The 21,024-nt window shown below is 41.5% G+C and overlaps 3 protein-coding genes across 8 annotated transcripts in view; 2 read left to right on the forward strand and 1 right to left on the reverse strand.

Annotated features, from left to right (window-relative positions):
• The window catches only part of agap2 (ArfGAP with GTPase domain, ankyrin repeat and PH domain 2), a 33,134-nt gene extending 29,952 nt beyond the window's left edge, over nt 1-3,182 (forward strand). For all 5 annotated transcript variants that reach the window (XM_008414638.2, XM_008414639.2, XM_008414635.2 and 2 more), the window contains 3 exons: nt 415-637; nt 1,166-1,424; nt 2,118-3,182. In XM_008414638.2, coding sequence (XP_008412860.1) covers nt 415-637; nt 1,166-1,424; nt 2,118-2,333 — 698 coding nt within the window. In that variant the 3' untranslated portion in view covers nt 2,334-3,182. The remainder of the gene's footprint in view (nt 1-414; nt 638-1,165; nt 1,425-2,117) is intronic.
• A 1,498-nt stretch (nt 3,183-4,680) lies between these two features.
• On the forward strand, nt 4,681-10,733 carry zbtb39 (zinc finger and BTB domain containing 39). Of its 2 annotated transcripts, none has more exons than XM_008414632.2 (5): nt 4,681-4,784; nt 6,039-6,622; nt 7,093-7,576; nt 8,316-8,669; nt 9,396-10,733. In XM_008414632.2, exons 2-5 carry the CDS (start codon nt 6,072-6,074, stop codon nt 10,284-10,286), a joined length of 2,280 nt encoding a protein of 759 aa, XP_008412854.1. In that variant the 5' UTR covers nt 4,681-4,784; nt 6,039-6,071; the 3' UTR covers nt 10,287-10,733. The 2 variants fall into 2 exon arrangements, with proteins under 2 accessions (XP_008412854.1, XP_008412855.1); XM_008414633.2 differs by having other exon boundaries at nt 7,093-7,567.
• Nucleotides 10,734-13,707: 2,974 nt separating this feature from the next.
• ackr5 (atypical chemokine receptor 5) lies at nt 13,708-18,637 on the reverse strand. The gene is made up of 2 exons (XM_008414631.1): nt 18,053-18,637; nt 13,708-15,244 (listed from the first exon to the last, which is right to left on the reverse strand). The coding sequence occupies exon 2, from the start codon at nt 15,239-15,241 to the stop codon at nt 14,153-14,155; it is 1,089 nt and encodes a 362-aa protein (XP_008412853.1). The 5' UTR covers nt 15,242-15,244; nt 18,053-18,637; the 3' UTR covers nt 13,708-14,152.
• Between the last annotated feature and the right edge of the window lie 2,387 nt (nt 18,638-21,024).

The raw sequence follows: 21,024 nt of genomic DNA on the forward strand, positions 1-21,024 counted from the left end.
CCAATTAACCTGACAGTCATGTTTTTGGACTGTGGGAGGAAACCGGAGTACCCGGAGAAAACCCACCATGCACAGGGAGAACATGGAGACTCCATGCAGAAAGACCGGGGCCGGGAATCGAACCCAGAACCTTCTTGCTGCAAGGCAACAGCTCTACCAACTGCGCCACTGTGCAGCCCCCTTTTTACACTGCAAAAACACCAAATATTACCAAGTATTTCTAGAACAAAGATCTTAGTGCTTTTCAGATAATACAAAACTAACTTACAAGTAACTTTTCCAGCAAGCTATAGGACAGGAAAAGTTACTTGTAAGTAAACTAGACCAAATATACTTGGTAATACTTTGTGGTTATGCAGTGTTATGTTTTTGCTTCAGTGCTGCAACCAGACTCACCTCCTCTTGTCCCTGCAGATCCCACCTGGGCCAGTCTGAACCTGGGCGCCCTCATCTGCATCGAGTGTTCGGGGATCCACCGGAACCTGGGGACCCACCTGTCCCGTGTTCGCTCGTTGGACCTGGACGACTGGCCGGGGGAACTCACGCAGGTTCTGGCTGCCATCGGCAACCACATGGCCAACAGCGTGTGGGAGAGCTGCACCCAGGGCCGCACCAAACCCACGCCGAACGCAACACGGTGGGTTGAACCAAACCGGCAAGGTTTAGAGTTTCAGTTTGGTAAATAAACGTTTTAATACCAAACTGGGTAAATGAAAGCAGCCATTGTGCAGCGCATACAGCGGTAAAACCAGCTAACTAAACTTGCTGGGGCTCCGCTGAGGTTGCTAGGTAACAGCAGAACTCGGCTGGGGTTGCTAGGTGACACATTGCTGATCGAATGTAACTTGACATTTGTGATGTTTTGGAACGGTTTTGAAACTGTTTGCCAAAAAAAACGTCTGGATGTTTATTTTTTATAACGCTTAGGCTGTTTTTAGAAGCAGTAGAAACCCAAATGGAAGTACAAAAATATACAAAAACTCTTTAAAATTGAGCATTAGTTGCTGAAAAGCTAAAAAATTTGTCTTGTTGAGTCTTGTACAAATTATCTTTAATGACAAACTATTATCCCAGAATAAAAAATGCGTTCCTCACCAGAACGTGGAGGTTTTCTCTACGTTGTTCGATGTTTTCACGCGGCCCTGCGATGTTTCCGTGTCACCAGGGAGGAAAGAGAGTCCTGGATCCGGGCGAAGTATGAGCAGCGCGCCTTCGTTGCTCCTCTACGGCCGGCCTCGGAGGACAGCGTGCCGGCATCGCTCCTGTCCGCAGTGACCGACCGGGATCTGCTCCGGCTGCTGCTGCTTCTGGCCCACAGCACCAAGGAGCAAATCAACGCACCGCTGGCCGCCACGCCGTCGCGTACGGCTCTGCACGCCGCCTGCCAGCTGGGAGACGTGGTCATGACCCAGCTGCTCGTCTGGGTGGGTGTATTTCTGATTGTACTTTCCACCTCTAGTCTGAAAAGAAACCTTAGATGTCTGGTAACATTTATTTTTAGAAGAACAAAAGAAAGAGGCCGAGCCGCGTCTCTTCAAGGTCTGAAACAACAGAAATGAACTGTGACGCTGCTGGTTTTTTTTTATGAGTAATCAAGTTTCACTGAGAAGAAAAGTAAAATGGAAAACTTCTTTTGTGGAACTTTTTGCTCTCTCTTAACAAAAGATCCAGAAAATGAAGAGAAAACAGATTTAAATCCGATGGATTTTGCTCAATTTCTTATTCTATGCTAAATATAAAATTTTTAAAGGAGCAATATTATCCAAAGTTGACCGTTTTTGAGCTTTATATCATGCTATAATCTTATTCTCTCATTAAAAACATACCTAATGTTGCCTTGATTCTTTCAGGCATGTTTGAGAAAGCCTCTAGTCTCCATGGCAACCATCCAGCCAGTGGAATGTAGGCGGAGTTTCAGAAAGAGCAGGAGTTTCTTAAAGAGACAGAGGCCCAATTTCAAGTTGTTAAATTATGTAGTTAAATTTCATATCTACGACATTTTTGTAATAACTGAAGGCAACATGGTGCAATAAAATGGCTCTTAATGCCTGGGAAACGCATAACACGGCCCCTTTAAGGAATTTCAAGTGTTTCCTCTCGTATTTATTCTCTCACAGTATGGAATCGACGTGAAAGCGAAGGACAGCCAAGGTCAGACGCCCATGATGATCGCCAGAAAAACCGGGAGCAAAGGCTGCATGGATATTTTGCTCCAACACGGATGCTCCAACGAAACGTCCCCCACCGCCGCTGCCGCCGCCACGCCGGTCCTCTCCCGCCGCTCCAGCACTGCCAGCCTGGGCCGGACCAGCTCCAGGAAGTGGGTGTCGTAGCCCGGACGTACCGGACGGACGCCCAGAACTTCAGACATCTGTTAAAACATGACGGGACAAAACAACGTAATGGGTAAAAAGACAGGAAAAAAAAATAAACAGTTACTGAAGACTGAACAACATATCAAACCACGTGAAAGCAATATTCATCCGGTGAGTCGATCACTAACGTATTGCTGAAATGCCGTCCTGTAGAGCCGTAGCCGTCTTCTGTCATTCTTAGCGCAGCCAGTCTGTCCGCTTCAGTCCCACTTCCTCCCGATGAAGTGCAATAATCCAGCTGTGACGATGAGGAGCAACTGCTTTAAGTGTGAACTGCGTCAGCCGACAGCGCGCTCATCATCCGAGGATTTTTCTTGTGACTGGACCAAATTTTAGTTTTTCTTTGGCTTTAAGAACAAAACCTGAAAACGAATCGGCAGAGAAAATACAGCTAGAAAAACGAAATCTTTGTTCCAACCAGAGATGCAAAATCTATACAACACCTGCAATGTTCAGCGAAGACGCACCCAAAGGGACTCAGCTTTGTAAAAAAAAAAACAAAAAAAAAGAAGTTTGTTGAAAATATGTTGGGTTTGTTTTTCATTGTCTTTTATAATTTCTTATTGCCGTACATTCCACGAAGCGCAGTGAGCAGATGTGAACATGCAGTATGTAACCATGTGTTGAAACATTTTATTCTGGATCGCAGAGACGACTACATGAAGATGCTACTCACATTTATATTACTGTTGTGTATTGATCTCATGGTTTTAAAAAGTCAAGTACGAAGCAGTTTGGGACACGTTGTGAATCATGTGAATTCTTCATGACTTAAATGAAAATAAAAACATTTTTTATTAGCAATAACGGGATTGTTTTGTTTGTCTTTCCCTTCACAGTTTGTAATTTTGCCCTTCTGAAATGAATTCCTCGTATGTTGGTCGTTTTTGTTTTTTATGGAGGCGGTTTTAAGAAGTTTATTGACAAAAATGTAATTATTCTTGAGGTTGGAAATCAAACAAGGAAAAGTGTGGAACTTGATTGTTGAGGCTCGTTTTCTTTTCCAAAAAAGAAATTAGAAATTAATATCTGTAAACTGGCTTTTATCATCCCCTCTGTGAGTGTTAGAGCCAGGCTACAGAGATTTTTTAAAATGCAATTATGCATTTTTTAAATGCTTAATTATGAGAATATAATTGGTAAAAAAAAGATTTAAAAAAAAGTGTTTTACAAAAATGAAATCTTCAAAAGTCAAACAAAAAATTGATTAATCAATAAAATCAATTTATCGCCCAGCCATAGTCGAGGTCACAAACTAAATAAAACCAGATAAGGAAAGTGTGTATGAGAAAAAATCCATTTTGAAATTTAGAGTTATATGTTGGGGAATGTCAGATTTGGTATGTGTGCTGCCCAGAGGTCTATAAAAGATTTTGTGTCTAAAGATAAACAGGTATTCAATACTGAGGTTCCTCGTGGTTCGTTTGTTGTGAAACAGGCTGTAGATTGAAATAAATTCCTTCACTGTTTCACTGAAGTTGTGTCTGCAGACCCATTATTCCCTGAAACGTCCTCACACCAGCGCACACAACAGTTTATTCTCTTTATTGCATGAGACCGGAAGGAGAGATGACTTAACAGATTATAATAATGAGAGTGAGAGGAGCATGTCTTGCCTTACAAAAGCTAAAACGGGAAAGTTTTTATGCCGTACATCCACTTAAAAATGTTTGTTGCACAGAGAATAGTGCAAAATCAAACTGTCTATAACTTGTACTTCTATTTTGAAATATATGCTTGATTCATATCAGACTCTATGGCTTGTTGCTGTTGTTCCCCCTGCATGGTGAGGCACTTCCCTTTTCCGTGGCATATCAACATTCTGTAAACAGTATGCACATAAAAAAGACCACAACTTGTTAAATATTCAGTTCATTTTTAACATATTTTCACATGATGACGTCAGAGCTCATTTCGTATTTATTTGTGAAAAAGAAAGTGATTTAATTGTACTTTACCTTGTTTTAATTATAAAACGAAAGATATTAATGAACGAATATTTCCTAGCTGAGGAAAGAATTAAGACTCTTTCTTTCTTTCTTTCTTTCTTTCTTTCTTTCTTTCTTTCTTTCTTTCTTTCTTTCTTTCTTTCTTTCTTTCTTTCTTTCTTTCTTTCTTTCTNTCTTTCTTTCTTTCTTTCTTTCTTTCTTTCTTTCTTTCTTTCTTTCTTTCTTTCTTTCTTTCTTTCTTTCTTTCTTTCTTTCTTTCTTTCTTTCTCTTTTCTTTTGTCTGCAGCGACACCTCCAGACGCTAGAGGGCAACGTCTCCGGTCTAGTCTTAGAGTCATACGTCATAAACATGCGACTGCTCGTCAAACTGTACTATAATTAACGTGGAGAGCCACCTGAGTCTGTTTGAAAACAAAGGAAAACAGGAGCGTTTTTTCAGCTTAGACGATGTTTCTAATGGGTGAGTCTTGATGATAATAATAATAGTAATGGCAAGAGCCATGATAATGATGTTTTATTGACGTAAACCGAGCGTAAGTGGCGGGTTTGAGGTGTTTGTGAGCGGAGATGGTCTGAGCTCCGTTAGTTTTATTCAAAGCTGCAGATCGGGTTCAATAAAAGTTGATTTATATCAGTTTATCTTTAAAACTGAAGCTCATATATTGTATAGATTTCATTTGAGTTATTTTCTATAGGTAAGGCTTGTAGCTAGGGTTGCCTCCCGTCCCGTTATATACGGAATCGTCCCGTATTTGGCTGTTAAATGTTTTTTTCCGCGATTTGTTCCGTATTTCTGTACATGTCCCATAAACACGCCTATCACACACATATCAGCACTAAGTGTAACGATGCTAACCAAAATAAAACAGACTTTATTTTGGTCTTTGCGGGAGCTGAACGACCCCCAGAACGCTGCGGACCGACGCTGTTGTCACGGTTGCCTAGAGACGGACTGTCTACCCGCGTCTTTTTTAAAACGTCCTCTAAAATAAACGTTTTATTGCCTAATATGCAATGACGGCATTCTTTTAGCTTGAATCTTTATAGCAAAGGATGCATCTGCAGCAAAATAAATAAATTCAGCCCTTTCTGCCCAACATAACATCAATAAAGTGTATTCTTTGGATTAATCAATTCATAACTGAATAGCAAAATGAGCTTAATAAGATTTATTTTTCTACAGAATTTGAACCAATTGAAGCTAAAATGATATTTGAGGAGTTCTGGATAGAATGGATTTACAAACATGCCTTTTTTTTTATCTTGAATATAAAATATTTGTATACATTTCTGGCTTAATTACTGCATTGAGTGTGTTCTTTCAGTAACGATTAATCATTTACTAAACTAGTTGATTATTACGTTCATAATTGATTAATCACAATTCATTTGATTAATTGTTTTAACCTTTTGCATAATAAATCAGCTTCTAGAGAAGAATTGCTGCAGTGATGAGTTAACCCAGGGGTGGGTAGTCCTGGTCCTGGAGGGCCGGTGTCCTGCAACTCTTAGATGTGTCCCTGGTCCAACACACTTGAATCCAACAGCTGAATCACCTCCTAAATGCGGTCAGGTTCTCCAGAATCCTGCTAACGACCTCATTATTTGACTCAGGTGTGTTGAAGTTGAGACACATGTAAAAGTTGCAGGAGACCGGCCCTCCAGACCTGGAGTTGCCCACCCCTGAGCTAACCTCTGTGTTTTTTCTCTCCAGGAGGTCAGTAGACGTTCAGCGGCGGCAGCAGGGATGAGGATCCAGCTGAAGGGTCCCGGCCATGCCGCCACCCTGCTGGCGGAGCTCAACCGCTGCCGGCTGACACGTCAGTACTGCGACGTGTTCCTGCAGGTCGGCAGCCGAACATTTGCGGCGCACCGCGTGGTGCTGGTGTGCGCCGGCACGTACTTTCACAACCTGTTCAGCCGGGCGCCGACCACGACGTCGCCAGCGTTTTCGCTGGAGTTTGTCTCGCCCGCCAACTTCGAGAAGGTTCTGACGTTCGTCTACACGGGGGAGATCCTGATCGACCTCATCGACGTCGGCGTGCTGTACGAGCTGGCGGAGAGGCTTGGTGTCGTAGAGCTGGTGCGGGCGTGCCACGCCACCTTTCCGGACTTGCAGGTTTCTGCTAAAGCAGGTCGAGACGGAGAGCTGCCGCTGGACTCGGGGTTGGTCGGCGGCGGCGTAACCTCTGATCCATCGATGTGCTCCTCCGCAGCATCCTGCTCGTCCCTCTCCTCATCGGTCGGTCAGTCTGCGGCGCCGACACCCGCCGCAGCTCCTTCACCTCTTTTCCAGAGGTAGGTAGAGTACACAAAAATTGTATTCGAGTAAAAGTAAAACAAATTACTCGAGTAAAAAATATGTGGTAAAAAGTCTACAGAAGTACTGAGTAACTGATCAAATGGTCAATAATGTAATATTTAAAAATTACATCATCAGACTGATCAGAATATAAAGTTAAGTGGAGATTCTGGTATTTTACATTTAAATGACAATAATTCATGTAAGTAACAAAAAATACATAAAATCAGGTAAAATGTTTATTTTTCTAAATCGGTTTCTTTCCAAACAAAACTGATGAAACGTTAACAGAAACTGCAGGTGCGTTTCTGGGTCTGGGGAATGTTTGGTTAAAACATGTTTGGTTTTCATTCAGTGGGAAGAAAATCCGGAATTTTGACTCGTGTAAGAGGAGAAATCATTCATAAATAAATTACTCAAGTAAATGTAGCTAGTTACTGCCCCTCTCTGCCCTCTTCCAACCAAGAACCGGCAGGTTAGAAGCCCAGGAAGCTGGTCTGACTCTGGACCTGAAGGCCGAAGACTTCCAGTCCCACATCGGTTACGGACAGATGCCGAGCCGCCCGGCGCTGCAGCTGAAAACCGAGCAGAGCTGCAACGACTGCGTGACGCGGTGCAACCCTGCGCCCTCTGACCTCTGCTCCCTCCCGGACTCCTCCGCTCAGCTCGGACCCGAAGCGCCCACCTCCTCCTCTGGGGAGCCTCCAGCCGGCCTGCAGGGGGCGCCGGTGACGAGCAAACAGGGAGACTGCGTGCTGATGTTTGAGGAGGCTGAAGAGAGGGAGCGTAAAGGTGAGATGGAGGAAGAGGAGTGGCGACAGCTGGCTGGAGAAATAATCGAGCTGAGCGACGATGAGACCTACATGGAGGAGGAAGATGAGGAAGAGGAACTGGTGTGTGTGGAGAACGGCGCAAGAAGCGAAGGGAGCAGGAGCGGCCTGGTAAACACGGTTTGTTGCTTAGCAGCAGATTAGCATCACACTATGATTATTCTGTCGATTAATCGGATTAAACGGGGAACTTTTGAGATTAATCTGATACTTTTTAGAAACTTCTCGGAAATTTCTGAGTTTTAAAAGTTAAACATTTGCTAGAAAAATGTCTAATTATGATTTTAATTTCAGAAGTTGTCTAGAAATGACAGAAATGTCTAAGTTTGGAAAGTTTAAAATTACAAAGAAAAATAAAAAAACAAAACAAAGTTTAAAAGCAAAACAAATACTTTTGGAAAGTTTGAATTCGACTTTTGGAAATTTTGTCAAGTGGAAAAGTCGAAAAATTTCAATATTTTAAAGTAATAAATTTACATTAAAAAAAAATAAAATTCCAGAAATGAATCTACAAATTTTGAAGGTTTTTCTATCTACAATAACCCTAATGGACTAAATGGAACCTAAAGTCAGGGTGCTGTGGTGGCGCAGGGGCAAAGCACAACCCATGCATTGAGGCATTGGTCCACGTGGCAGTGGTCGCAGGTTCGATTCCCAGCCTGGTGACATCTGCCACATGTCCTCCCCATCTCTCATTACCCTCCTTCCTGTCAAACTACCCTCAAATAAAGTCCACTAGAGCCAACAAAACCTTTAAAAAAATGGAACCTAAAGTCAATTTAAAGTTTCCTTTGAGGGTTAAAGGTCAACAGAGCAGAAGCTTGTTTTTGATGGGTTTTTGTGGTTTTTCCTCCTGCAGGTGAGCAGAAACCAGCTGTCGTGTAAGGCCTGCTCGGTGCCGCTCCCTGCAGACCCGGTCGCGGTGAAGCGACACGCCGAGGCTCACCTGACGGAGCTGGGCCTCTGCCGGCTGTGCGGCGCCTCGTTCCCGGACCGGGCCGCCGCCGTGGCCCACTCCCTCTCCCACGTCAGCGTTCAGCTCTTCTCCTGCGAAATGTGTCGGCAGGAGTTCTGCAGCCAGAGCAAACTGCTGCGCCACCACCACCAGACGGCCGCCACCTACAGCATCCCGCAGGGGGCGCTGATGAGCAGCGGACAGGGCTCAGAGCTGAAGTGTGCGGTGTGCACCAAAACCCTCAGCAAGGACTTCCAGGTAAATGTCAAAGATAGGCATGTGAATATATTGAGACAAAATTTAATGGATTTTGTTGGAGTTTTTGTGGGAAAAGTAGAATAAAGTGGTAAATAATTGAGAAAAATTTTCATAGAAGTATATTGTTTTGTTTTTTTTACATCTGGATACATGCAGTCTATTTATACATTTATTTTCTTCTTAAGAATAAGGGGGAAAAAGCACAAAACAAGATTTTTAAATTTTAATTTCTGAAAAAAAAAATTAAATTAATTTTTATTAAAATTTCTAATTAAATACAAATTTAAATAAATTTTTTAATTTATTTTACGGCGTGTTACCTAGCAACAGGTGCACATTTGGTCAGCTAGTTCAACCGCTGCATCTGATAAACAATGGCTGCTGGAAAGACGAGTGTTTTGTTGTTGACTTGCCATCCTGAAACCACATTCTGCATTCCTGTTGGTTGTGCAGGAGGCTCCACTTCTGTTCTTCAATTTGCAGCCATTTTAATGTGTGAGTGTAAACATTGAGTTGGGGGCGTGGCCAGAAGAATTTGGATTTAAAGTGACAAGACGCACTAAAACGGTTCATTCTGACCAAAACCTTTCTCTAAGAATGATTTGCACAAAAAATGTAATTATCGTGTTTTATGTTGGTCATAGACCCATCTTAACCTGCTCAAGGAACCATAATGGGTCACCTTTAAGGTTTTATGGTTATTTTTGTGCTTCTGTTCCTCCTCAGGCGCTCAGAAACCACCTGCTGAGCCACGTGTGTCTCCAGACCCTGACCTGTGGGGTCTGCCACCTGCCTCAGCTCTCCCTCTGCTCCCTGCTGTGGCATGCCCTCGCCCATCTCTCCCTGCCCGTCTTCACCTGCCCTCACTGCGCTTGCTGCTTCGTAGAGCGCCCCCCGCTGGACAGACACATGGCAGCTCATGCCGACGAGGCGGCTGCTAAGGAGAAGCAGCGTCTGGCGCACAAAGCGGAGGAGATGCACTGCTTCCTGTGCCCACAGACGTTTGTCTCCTCCTCTGCCTTCCAGCTCCACCTCGCAATGCACACTTCAGAGTCCCTGAACAATGGCGGCGGCGGCGGCGGCTGCCTCGGCAAGCGGAAAGCCGACCACTCCCTGGACTGTCCTCCATCTTCCTCTTCCTCGTCTCCACGTGACATCAGCGGCCTCTCGAAGATCAATCTGGGTTTGGGGATGGCGATCGGCTTCAGCGTGCCGGAGAAGCTTGGCTTCCCGTCCGCGGCGGGGCAGGACAGTACCGCCGTGGCCGCGGGCATCCGTGGGAAGTGGTACCGCTGTCGCTACTGCGGCAAACGCTTCGCTCACTCGGGGGAGTTCACCTACCACCTGCGGATCCACACCGGGGAGAAGCCGTACCAGTGCAAGGTGTGCCTGCGGTTCTTCAGGGGCCGATCCACCATGATCTGCCACCTGAAGACGCACGCCGGCGCCCTCATGTACCGCTGCACCGTGTGCGGACTCTACTTCTCCACCCTCAAGCTGGTGTCGTCGCACATGGAGCTACACAAGGACCACCTGCCGGCCGACTTCAACATCGAGCAGACCTTCATGTACAACGACCACTCCAAGGAGCCGCTGCTGCCCGCCGGCGACGCCTGAAACACGGACGGCGCTAAGAACAGAAGGATTCAGATTACTGTCAGAAACTGTGTGGAAAAAAAAAACATGCAGATTTCTGAGTTTGAAAAGTCAAAAATTTACTAGAAAGAATTTTAAAAAATGGATTTCTGAGTTTTTGGTGAAACTTTACTCCATTTTTTATTACTATTTTTTATTTATAATCTTTCTGTTTTGTGCAGCGAGTTTGCAGCGTTTTAAATCTGCCGTTGTTTTTGCTGCTTGCAGCATTTTTCTGTTGTATTTTTGTTTGTTTGTGTGTTTTGCAGTTTGCATCTTTCATCCAATAATTTTGCAAACATCTGATAAATGCATAGTATCCCCCCTCCCCCAAATATATATTTAAAAAAGTCCAAATCTGTCCTGGGAACTCTAGCGGGAATTTTGACCCATACCGAGAATTTTCAGCAGTTAATTAGTTCAGCTGTTCAAAAATTCATCCATCCATTTTCTGTACACCCTTGTCCCTAATGGGGTCGGGAGGGTTGCTGGTTCCTCTCCAGCTAACGTTCTGGGCGAGAGGCGGGGTCACCCTGGACAGGTCGCCAGGCAACACAGAAAAAGGACACACAACCATGCACACACACACTCACACCCAGGGGCAATTTGGAGAGGCCAATTAACCTGACAGTCATGTTTTTGGACTGTGGGAGGAAACCGGAGTACCTGGAGAAAACCCACCATGCACAGGGAGAACATGCAGACTCCATGCAGAAAGACCGGGGCCGGTTATCGAACCCAGAACCTTCTTGCTGCAAGGCAACAGCTCTAACAACTGCGCCACTGTGCAGCCTTGTTTAAAAAAAAAAAAACATAAAAAATTTTTTGCCCAAAATAAAAACACCTTCACAGCAAAATTAGGCAACAGTCAGCAAACATAAGCTATAATCAAACACTTTTTACATTATCTGAAGGATCCATTGTCGTCGTTTAGATGTGGTTTTATACTTCTGTGTTTGTGGAAGAAACAGTCAAGTTGCACTTTTAGGATCTGGTTGAGCTGAAAAGCCAACAGAACCAACTGGAATATCTCATTTCTCATGTGCCTGTTGAAGAATTGAACATGTTTTTATGTGTGTGAATAAATCCTTTAACTCTATGTAAGACGTCGGTGAACATGTGGCCTAACAGAAGGCCACTCGGGTTCAAACTGGAGCTTTTTATCTCTGTTGAAACACAGAAAGCTGTTGTCTTTATCCAAATTAATCTCTCTAAAAGTTGGGCTTTTAATGTCAGTCAGTGATATTTACACTATTATTGATATAGCTTGTCATTGTAGCATCCAGAACTAATGGTTTTCTTATTTTTTTGTTAGTGTCCCAAAGTTAAATTTTTTTAAACTTCAGAGTAAAAGTCACAGTGCATTTCTTATATATTTTTCTGACTTTGCAGAAAGGAATCTGTTTAGAACGAGGAAGCCGTTCACACTGTAGCCGTCAACACATTTCTGTCAGAAACGCCTGTCTTAATTCATATTTATAGATATTTATTGTTTTTATGCCTTTATACTTTTCCATAATGCTTTGTTTTCAAAATGAATAAAATTGATGCCTATAGGAATATTGTTTTCTATGATTTATCGCCGTTTAGAGTGCCATAAAACCGATCCGTCATCAAATTTCTGCTGATGAACTTGTGGAAAAATGCTGCTCAAAGTCAGTCTAACCTGACCTTTGACCTCTTTAGAGCCTGGTCCTTTCCTGCTATTGTGCCAACCGTGAACTGATGCTCCTCTTCCCCCTTTTCTTTCCTGCTTTCTTATCTTCTAAACCGTTGAAACATTCCAGAAATTGAAGTTAATGTTATAAAGATCAGTTGAATGGTTTGTGAAAATAAACACTAAGCTTCCTAACATGTTGCTCAGCATCTTTGATCTCTCCAATAACATTGAATAAAGGGCAAAGTTTTATACTCGGGCGCATTTTGTTCACCTCAAATGTTTATTTCTCTGTAAACATTCATGTCTGATGAAAATAACTAAATACATTTTTAAACCAAGGGTATTTTCATACTTTTTATACCTAAAATTAGCCTGATTACAATACAACTAGTTGGTAATACGCTAGTGTTTGCTTCTTGGCTAAATAAGAAGTACTGTTAGCATACAGGTGTTGGGAAATTAGCATTTCACATAAAGATAGCATATTAGCTGCTGTTATCAAAGTGGATATTTAGGTAATAAATGAGTTAGACTGCTACAGTTAGCATTTTAACTGATAACACAGAAGTTTAGCCTTGACAGTTAAAGTTATCCAAAATGTAATGATCAGTACACATGTGCTATATTTTATCTACCTATAAAACATAAATTTCAGTTAGCAAAGTGGAAGAAGCTAATTCACTCTACCTAACATGCTACTGTTATTATATGCTAACTTTTTTTGGCATTTTTGGGAGAATAAGAGTTGCAGTTTGAGTAAAGTGCTACCTATTCAATAAAAATATAATGTATTAATCCCAAAAGGGAAACTAAATGAAACTCATATCTTCCAAGCGTCTTTAAGAGTCGTTGTGGTTTCAGTCATGGAATGAGTGTGAAAAACACTGACTGGACTGTAGGACATGTTATCAGGGCAGCAGAGACAATATTTCCACAGCAACATGTCCTAAAGCCAAGCAGAGACGCTGAAGTAGGGGATATAATCGATGGAAGAGACAGTTTGAACGTCTTCCTTCGCTCTGTATCCATGTAGCCTCATTTGAAACTCCGTCAAGGTTAAAAAAGGTAATTTAAAAAACCCTTATTGCATCATAACTTAAGTTAGGCGGATATTAGCAAAAGCTAATTACCTAACTTCGTAGAATTTCTGAAAGCCAAGTAGAAGTTTGCTACTGATAGCTAACATGCTAACGGAGCATGTTAGCGCTAACGCTGGATAAAATGTTATTGCAACTACCGCTAATGTTATCAAATATGAGTTCTATCTTGTTCTAATATGTTTGTAAGTAAAACATTTACTAGATAACATAGCAAATTGCTAACGTTCCAAGTAAAGATGCTTAATGATAACGTTCAAAACGAGGCTGTAAAGCAATCAGTAAGAGATTCATTTAGTTTTCAAATACTTTCTAAAGTAAAAGCGTCACCAATTCAATTGTAGTTTTATATCCAAAGTATTATTTTTTTAAAAAGAGCAAATTATTAAGAAATCTGTTAAAATTTTATTAATTCACTTCAAAATGAAAGGTTTGTTTACTGCAAAACCACGTTTAATATAATTTAAATGGTGAAGAAGTAATTTTGCTTTTCAAATTCAAGCTAACTGAGCCTTTTCATAACAAAAGAGAATTATTATAAATCTATATTTCAAATTTCAGTCTTAAATGTTAAAATATCATCTTCAGTTTTTCTAGTACATTGTTGAAGTTGATTACAAATTTTCCAATTTAAACAGAGACAGTCGATGTTTAAAGTGTTTTTTATTCCATATACACAGATCATTACCACATCAGAAATGTTAAATAAGCATATAGTGATGTTTGCCATGATTTTATCTGCAAATAAACAGCTGTATTTTATTTTTTTTTAAGTTTAGAATCTCATAATGGCCTGCAAGTGTCTGACTGCATATGATTTGTTTACACACATTCCTGGTGTGGCACTATTCTTCCTCTTGTGTTGGAAGATTACAGACATTGGCTCAAGGTCCTGTGGGAGTTGAGCAGCTTTGCAGGAAAAACAAATATTTCCTGCCCTGCTCTACTTAAACTGATGACATTCATGCACGGATAATAAGCAGGAAGTGGGATATGAGAGGAAGTTGTGTCCATTAGTTGCCTCTGCTATACGCCAAAGTCCAGAATTTGCTGAAATAACTCAAAATGTCTGATTGCTGATGATCTTTTCCTTATGATCCGACATCAGACTGGCTGGTGCTCGCGTTGCTCATCTTCCTCTGCCTCCCTGGGTCTTCTTTGCCCCCATTGGGAGTGTTGGGCTTTGGCCCCACTTCCACCTGCTCCGCCATTTCCTCCTTGGGGATGTAGCTTATGACGGTGTTGATCAGGTTGCGGCGAAAGCTCTTGCTCAGGAAGTTGTAGAGGAACGGATTGGCGACGCAGTGGAAAAGCGAGAGGCCCTGCACCACAATGAAGGAGAAGTAGAGGACCTCCACCACGTTGCAGCTGAACATGAAGGGGTCGAGATCGTCAATAATCATCAGCAACATGACCAGGTGGTAGGGCAACCAGCAGGCGACGAACACCAGCGAATACACGTGGACCAACCAGACGTCCCGCCGGCCCTCCACGTCCGGGGCGGTCCTGACCGCCCGGGCGATCAAGACATTGCATGTGATGATGATGGCCGCCGGGCCGAGGAACTGGAAGATCGTACAGAGGAAGGCGACGGAGACGAACCACTCGGTGAAGTTGTGTTCAGGCAGCATGTAGCAACCCGGTTCGTCCCACTCCAGGATATCCACATGGACGTTCTCCAACAGGGCCAAAAACAGCGACAGCAGCCACAGACCCGCGCAGATGATCCACCTCTGGCGGCCGACGACGGGGAGCAGGGTGGGCAGCGACGGCCTGGTCAGCGCCAGGTAGCGCTCCAAGGTCATCAAGGCCAGGAAGAAGGAGCTGCTGTAGAAGTTGACCACGTAGATGAGGTTGGTGACCTTGCAGAGGAAGCTGCCCCACAGCCAAACCTTGTCCAGGGTCACCTCCATCATGAAGAACGGCTGGATCACGATCACCATCAGGTCCGACAGGCTCACGTTGATGATGCAGAAGACGACGCCGCTGGCGGAGTGGCGGCGCCGCCAGTTGACCCAGACGACCAGCAGGTTCTCCAGCAGGCCCACCATGAAGATGAACAGGTAGATGAGGAAGAGGGCGATGCGCCTGTAGTTGGCGTCCAGCTCGATGGTGCACTCATAGATGAACCACGGCGTGCCGTTCAGGAAGTCCAGCGAGTGGTTGTGGTCGAAGGTCATGGTCTGAAGGGAGGGCAGAGGAGAAATGCTTCAGATCTGGACTCGGTTTTGGTTTAATCAGAGTTAATCTGATTAAATGTTTCAGACGTTATGCAACCGCAGGCGCTGGAGAGGCGGAGGGCGAGCCGAGCGAAATGTTAGGAAAACTACAGCAGGTTTAATGACCACACACTGTAAAAACACAAAACATCACCAAGTATTTTGGTCCAGTTTCTACTGACAATACCTCTGAACAGCTTTAAAAAAGACAAAACTAACTCACAAGCAACTTTTAAGCAAGATATATGGGCTTGTTTTAAATCAATAATTAATATTGATAAAAGGTTCTAGTTCCATAGGTAGATAATTTCACTAATAACAAGACATGGTTTCCCTTTTATAAGTGAAATAATCAATAGAACTTGTACTATTTAAATTAATCTAAAAAATGAAATAAATATTTACATTTTTAAATAAGAAAATAAACATACAATACTTTAGTAAATTTTAACCATTTCAGCTAATGGTTTTTTGTTGAGTATATATACTCTAATTAACAATTCATTACTAAATTAGTTGACCGTTACTTTAATAATCGATTAATCACAATTAATCTATTACATTTGCACTAAAAAATAAACAGAAATACTTGGTAATGTTTTGTGTTTTTACTTAATTTAAAATAAGCTCTTAAATCTTGCTGAATAAATTCTAATTTTTTGTGTCCTACGATATTTGGACCTGAAACTAGGCTGTAGATACTTGGTAATTTTTAGTGTTTTTGTAACAACATAAATAAATAAATCTCTCATTCCTGCGGCATTCGGCAAATAGAATAGTTCTTTCCTGCTTTTCTAAACTGTCAACTAATTTTGTACATTTCAACAACTGAACAGTTTAAAGTAACGCTAACTTATTGCAGTGTAACAAGTTTACTGCTGTTGAAACTTGCAAACTCAATTTTTTACAGACTTTTACAGAAGTTTTACGGTTAAAATGCGACTTTTTGTAGTTTTTTTTCTAGTAAATCTGTCTGTAATTTAACGTTTCTGAAGCTTTAAACGTCTCAAAAATTCTGTTCAATCCATCAGCTGAACATGGAAAGAGTGTTGACCCCAAAACTGACTGTTTATCTAAACAGAAATCCAAAAAAGTGTCTTCATGGAACAAATTTGTAGTTTAAAGAAAGTTTCAAAAAGCTCAGGCATGTAAAAGGCAAACATGTGGAAGACATCAAAAACGTTAAGCAGGGATGAAATCCATCCCTAAAAACTCAATTCACACTATAAAGCATGGTGGTGGCAGCGTCATGCTTTTCAGATTCTTTTCTTCAGTAGGCAAGACGAACATAGAGAAAAACAAGAAGTAGAACAAGAAGGTCACAGCAGAATGGCCTAGTCAAAGTAAAGCCTGATCACAAATGTTCTCACATTGAGCTTGATATATAAAAAGAAATAGAAAACATATCTAGATGTGCAAACTGGGTAGATCCACACCCAACAAAACTTGCAGCAAAAACGGGATCTTCAGAGTTTGTTCAAGGCATTAATTGCAAGAGCATGCCACACTTTTCATATTATCATTTTCTGTTGGTTTTAACACGTAAAATCCAAAATAAACTGGAAATGGCTAACAGATGCGACCTTTTACACTGCAAAAACAAAACATTACCAAGTATTTTTGGTTCAGTTTCTCATTCAAATATCTTTTCTGTAAGAAACAGTCGCTCATTTTAAGTAAATATTTCCTTAATATTGTTGAAAAATAAAGTTCAAGACCCACTGGGAGATTATTTCACTTATAATACAACATTCCTTCCATGTTGTAAGTCAGTGGTGTCAAACTCATTTTTATTTTGGGCCGAATCAAAAATCTGAATGTTCTTAAAGGGCCGGTTGCACCAGAATCTATTGATAAAACCAATAAAACTGTTAAAATATCAATAAATAGCTGTTCCTCCAGGATTTGTGATTATTTTAGTGTTTATTTTTGCAATCAGATTTTGTGGAAAATATTAAGAAATATTTGTAATTATTTTTTTTTTACAGTATTTACACTAATGTATGACGTTAAATGTGACTTTTTATCACTTGCTGTATCAGTTACGGATTCAATGTTTTTGAGCAATTTTGAGAAAATTAGCAGTAAAATCAGGACAAAAATGTGGACATTTTTTGATTTTGTGTGATTTTTGCAGATTTGTGAAAAACTGGATGGACTTATTGATGTAATTTGGAGTCCAGAGGGCCACATAAAAAGCTACGGCGGGCCAGATTTGGCCCCCGGGCCTTGAGTTTGACACCTGTGTTGTAAGTGAAATAATTTGAATTTTTGACCTAAAACACGCTGCTATACCTTACTAAAAAGTGACTTGTAAGTCAGTACACTTGAAATAAAACAAAACTACAATATTTACACTATAAATTACTTGGTAAGATTTTGTTTGATTGATTTAGATTTTTTTGCAGTGAACAGCTGACAACCAAACCTGCACTGCAAAAACACAAAATCTTACCAAGTCTTTAATGCAAATATCTTAGTACACTTGAAATATGTTATAACTAACCTACAAGTACCTTTTTAGTAAGAAATCTGAGTTTAAGTAAATAATTCCTTAATATTGATGAAACAGCACTATTATAAAATGTTATAAAATGTCTCATTAGAAATAAAATAATCTGCAGGTGGAAATATTATTTTTTAATCAATATTAAAGAGTTATTGACTTAAAACGAACTCCTATAAAAAAAATCCAGTGTTCTGGTCAGATTTTAAGCATTTTAACGAACATAAAAGCTTTTTATTTTATCCAAACATAAGGCTTCGTCCTACCTTTCTGTGGAAGCAGCTTTTCTGGATTTACACGCTGCAGGTTTTCCTCCCTGCCTGGAGTCGACGCCGTCCAGCTCTGATGCTTCGGACAATCTGAGGGATCAAGCAGACGGGAGTCTCTGCCCTCCCACTTCCCATGAACACACACACACACACACACACACACACACACACACACACACACACAGATAGCTGACAGGACATCCTCAGTTAGCGATGAGAAGAGGGACTGAAGGCCAGGAAAACTCCATAAAACTGATAAAACGTCTGTTTCGCCTTTTTTTGCCCCTTTGTTTTGTCTCCTTACAGCAGAATTTATCCAAATTTGTCACTTCTTAAATAATTTACCCAGCATGTGTTTTAAAGGGTTTGCATGTTATGTAGCAACACAAAATGGTGAATAAAAAGAGAAAAAAGTATATGCTGATGTACATCTTCTAGTCACTCAGGTTCTGGACTTTGACTAAGCCATTCTAAGACATGAATGTGCTTTTAATGAAACTCTTCAAAAGTGGAAATGTCTTGTTACACTTAAAATGAGACAAAAACTTACAAGTAACTTTTCAACATGATATAGAAGCTGGTTTTAAGTCAATAATTCCTTAATATCCATCCATTTTCTCACACCCTTGTCCCTCGGTGGGGTCAGGAGGGTTGCTGGTTCCTCTCCAGCTAACGTTCCGGGCGAGAGGCGGGGTCATCTGGACTGGTCGCCAGTCTGTCGCAGGGCAACACAGAGACACACAGGACAAACAACCATGCACACACACACTCACACACACCTAGGGACAATTTGGAGAGACCAATTAACCTGACAGTCATGTTTTTGGACTGTGGGAGGAAACCGGAGAACCTGGAGAAAACCCACCATGCACAGGGAGAACATGGAGACTCCATGCAGAAAGACCGGGGCCGGGAATCGAACCCAGAACCTTCTTGCTGCAAGGCAACCATTAATTAAAAAGTATTTGGCAGATTATTTCACTTATAACAGTGATATATATAAGGAATATGAGAAATTGGAGAAATACCAGGGCCTCAGGGAGGAACTGGAAAAGACCTGGAAGGTGAAGACCACAGTGGTGCCTGTGGTCATCGGGGCMCTCGGGGCAGTCACCCCCAAACTGGAGCAGTGGCTCAAACAGATCCCAGGAACAACATCAGACATCTCAGTCCAGAAATGTGCAGTTCTAGGCACAGCCAAGATACTGCGCAGAACCCTCAAGCTCTCAGGCCTCTGGTAGAGAACCCGAGCTCAGAGGATGAAACAGACCACCCGCGGAGGGTGAGAAGGGAATTATTATATATATATGAAATAAGTGAAATAATCTATGAAATAAGTGAAATAATTTGTTAATGAAAAAACCTAGTTTATGCAGAATTTTGAAGATTTTCCTTTTATTTCCTTTTAAAAAAATAAAATACAAATAAAATTTGCAGAAAAGGTAAAATATCTTAAAAATATGTCTACAGCATTCACACAATCAGGTAACTTCTGAAGGTAGTTTTAATGGACTTTATTTAGTGGCATCATCATGATGGGGGCTGAAACCACTCATTTAAAAAAAAAAAAAACCAAAAACAACATTCCTCCAAAATAGGTGAAAGATCAGAAATAATTTTAGTGGTGTGTGTAGTTTTGCAGGATACAGTAAAAGTAATAGAAAAATCATAAAGGCAAGGATAAAAACTGGGACTCGATTAAAATTTTTAATCAAGTTATTTTCAGGCTCTATTAATCGCATTTTAATTGAAAACCATAAAAATAAGCACTTATAACAGTGTACCTGCTTTTTACGTTGAAGCAGCTACACCGTTTCAACTTTAAAACAGTGTAGCTGCTAAACTAGCATATTTAAAACTCAAAAGTAAAGACATTTAATGTTTTTAATCTGTTCAGTTATTGAACCATCAAACTGGAGTAATTTAGCTTTGAAGTGTTTCAGGAATGTAGTTTTGTTAGAATTGTGAATGTTAACTTTAGCATTGGAGACGTCTGTGACCCTGCTACTAGCATTCAGATGCTATTTTAGCTTAGTTCATATGCTAACATAAGCACAAGTTGAACAACAATAGCCTTCTCCAGTGTCCAATCAGCTTGTTTTTAGAAGCCAGGTTTAATGAGGAATGATTTCGTTGGCTATTGCTGCCGTTTGCGGATGTCGCTGGTGCGTTAGATTTACAGGCGTACCAGAAACACAATACAAAGGTTCCGGTTCGGACTTTAACTAAAAAAAAAGTTAGTGTTAATAATCAATGTGATTAATTAATATAAATTAGTGCGTTAAAGTCTCAAACCTAATGCAACCCAAACAGAGTAATAACTAAGTCAGCTCTGACTTTATGGGAATTTGATTAATTTTCAACCAAATTGTTTAAATTTTTTTATTTTAATTTCACCTTGAAAAGATTCAGAAAAATCAGGCAGAATGAAGGTATTTTAGAAAGAAAGCTGCGTGTTTTTTTCATGACCTTGCAGGAATCTGCGGCAAAGGGGCACAAAGTCCTGACAGGAGAGAACAATGCCAGGAAGTTGTGACAGGCAGAGAGCTTCAGCAGCCTGAAGGGGTCTTTAACCTCGAACCGGCTGATTTTAACTCTCCGGCATCCGTAGTTTCTCCTCTGATTGAAATCCGCGGAGCAGCTCCTCCTGACTGAGCAGAGGTGAGACCGCTGAGCTCAGCATCCCATGGAGATAACAGAAACATTTGTGTTGGCTGAAGTCCCAGCCTGATTAACGGGGACGAGACTCCCTGGGTCCGGTGTTCTCACTGGATCCCGCAGATCAGCAGCTGACTGACCCCGCTGAGCGCTCCCCTGCGTCTGTTCCGCGGTCATCCTGCCCGGAGGCCATTGAGCAACTCCGCTCGGCCTTTTGGTGCAACAAGTAGGAACCTGTCAGCAGATCTGCTCTCCTCCGATGAAACGGGAAGGAAGCGGTCAGCAGAAACTGACATATCCCGGCAAACCTC

The sequence above is a fragment of the Poecilia reticulata genome, linkage group LG7, assembly GCF_000633615.1.
Source record: "Poecilia reticulata strain Guanapo linkage group LG7, Guppy_female_1.0+MT, whole genome shotgun sequence".
Lineage (NCBI taxonomy): Eukaryota > Metazoa > Chordata > Actinopteri > Cyprinodontiformes > Poeciliidae > Poecilia > Poecilia reticulata.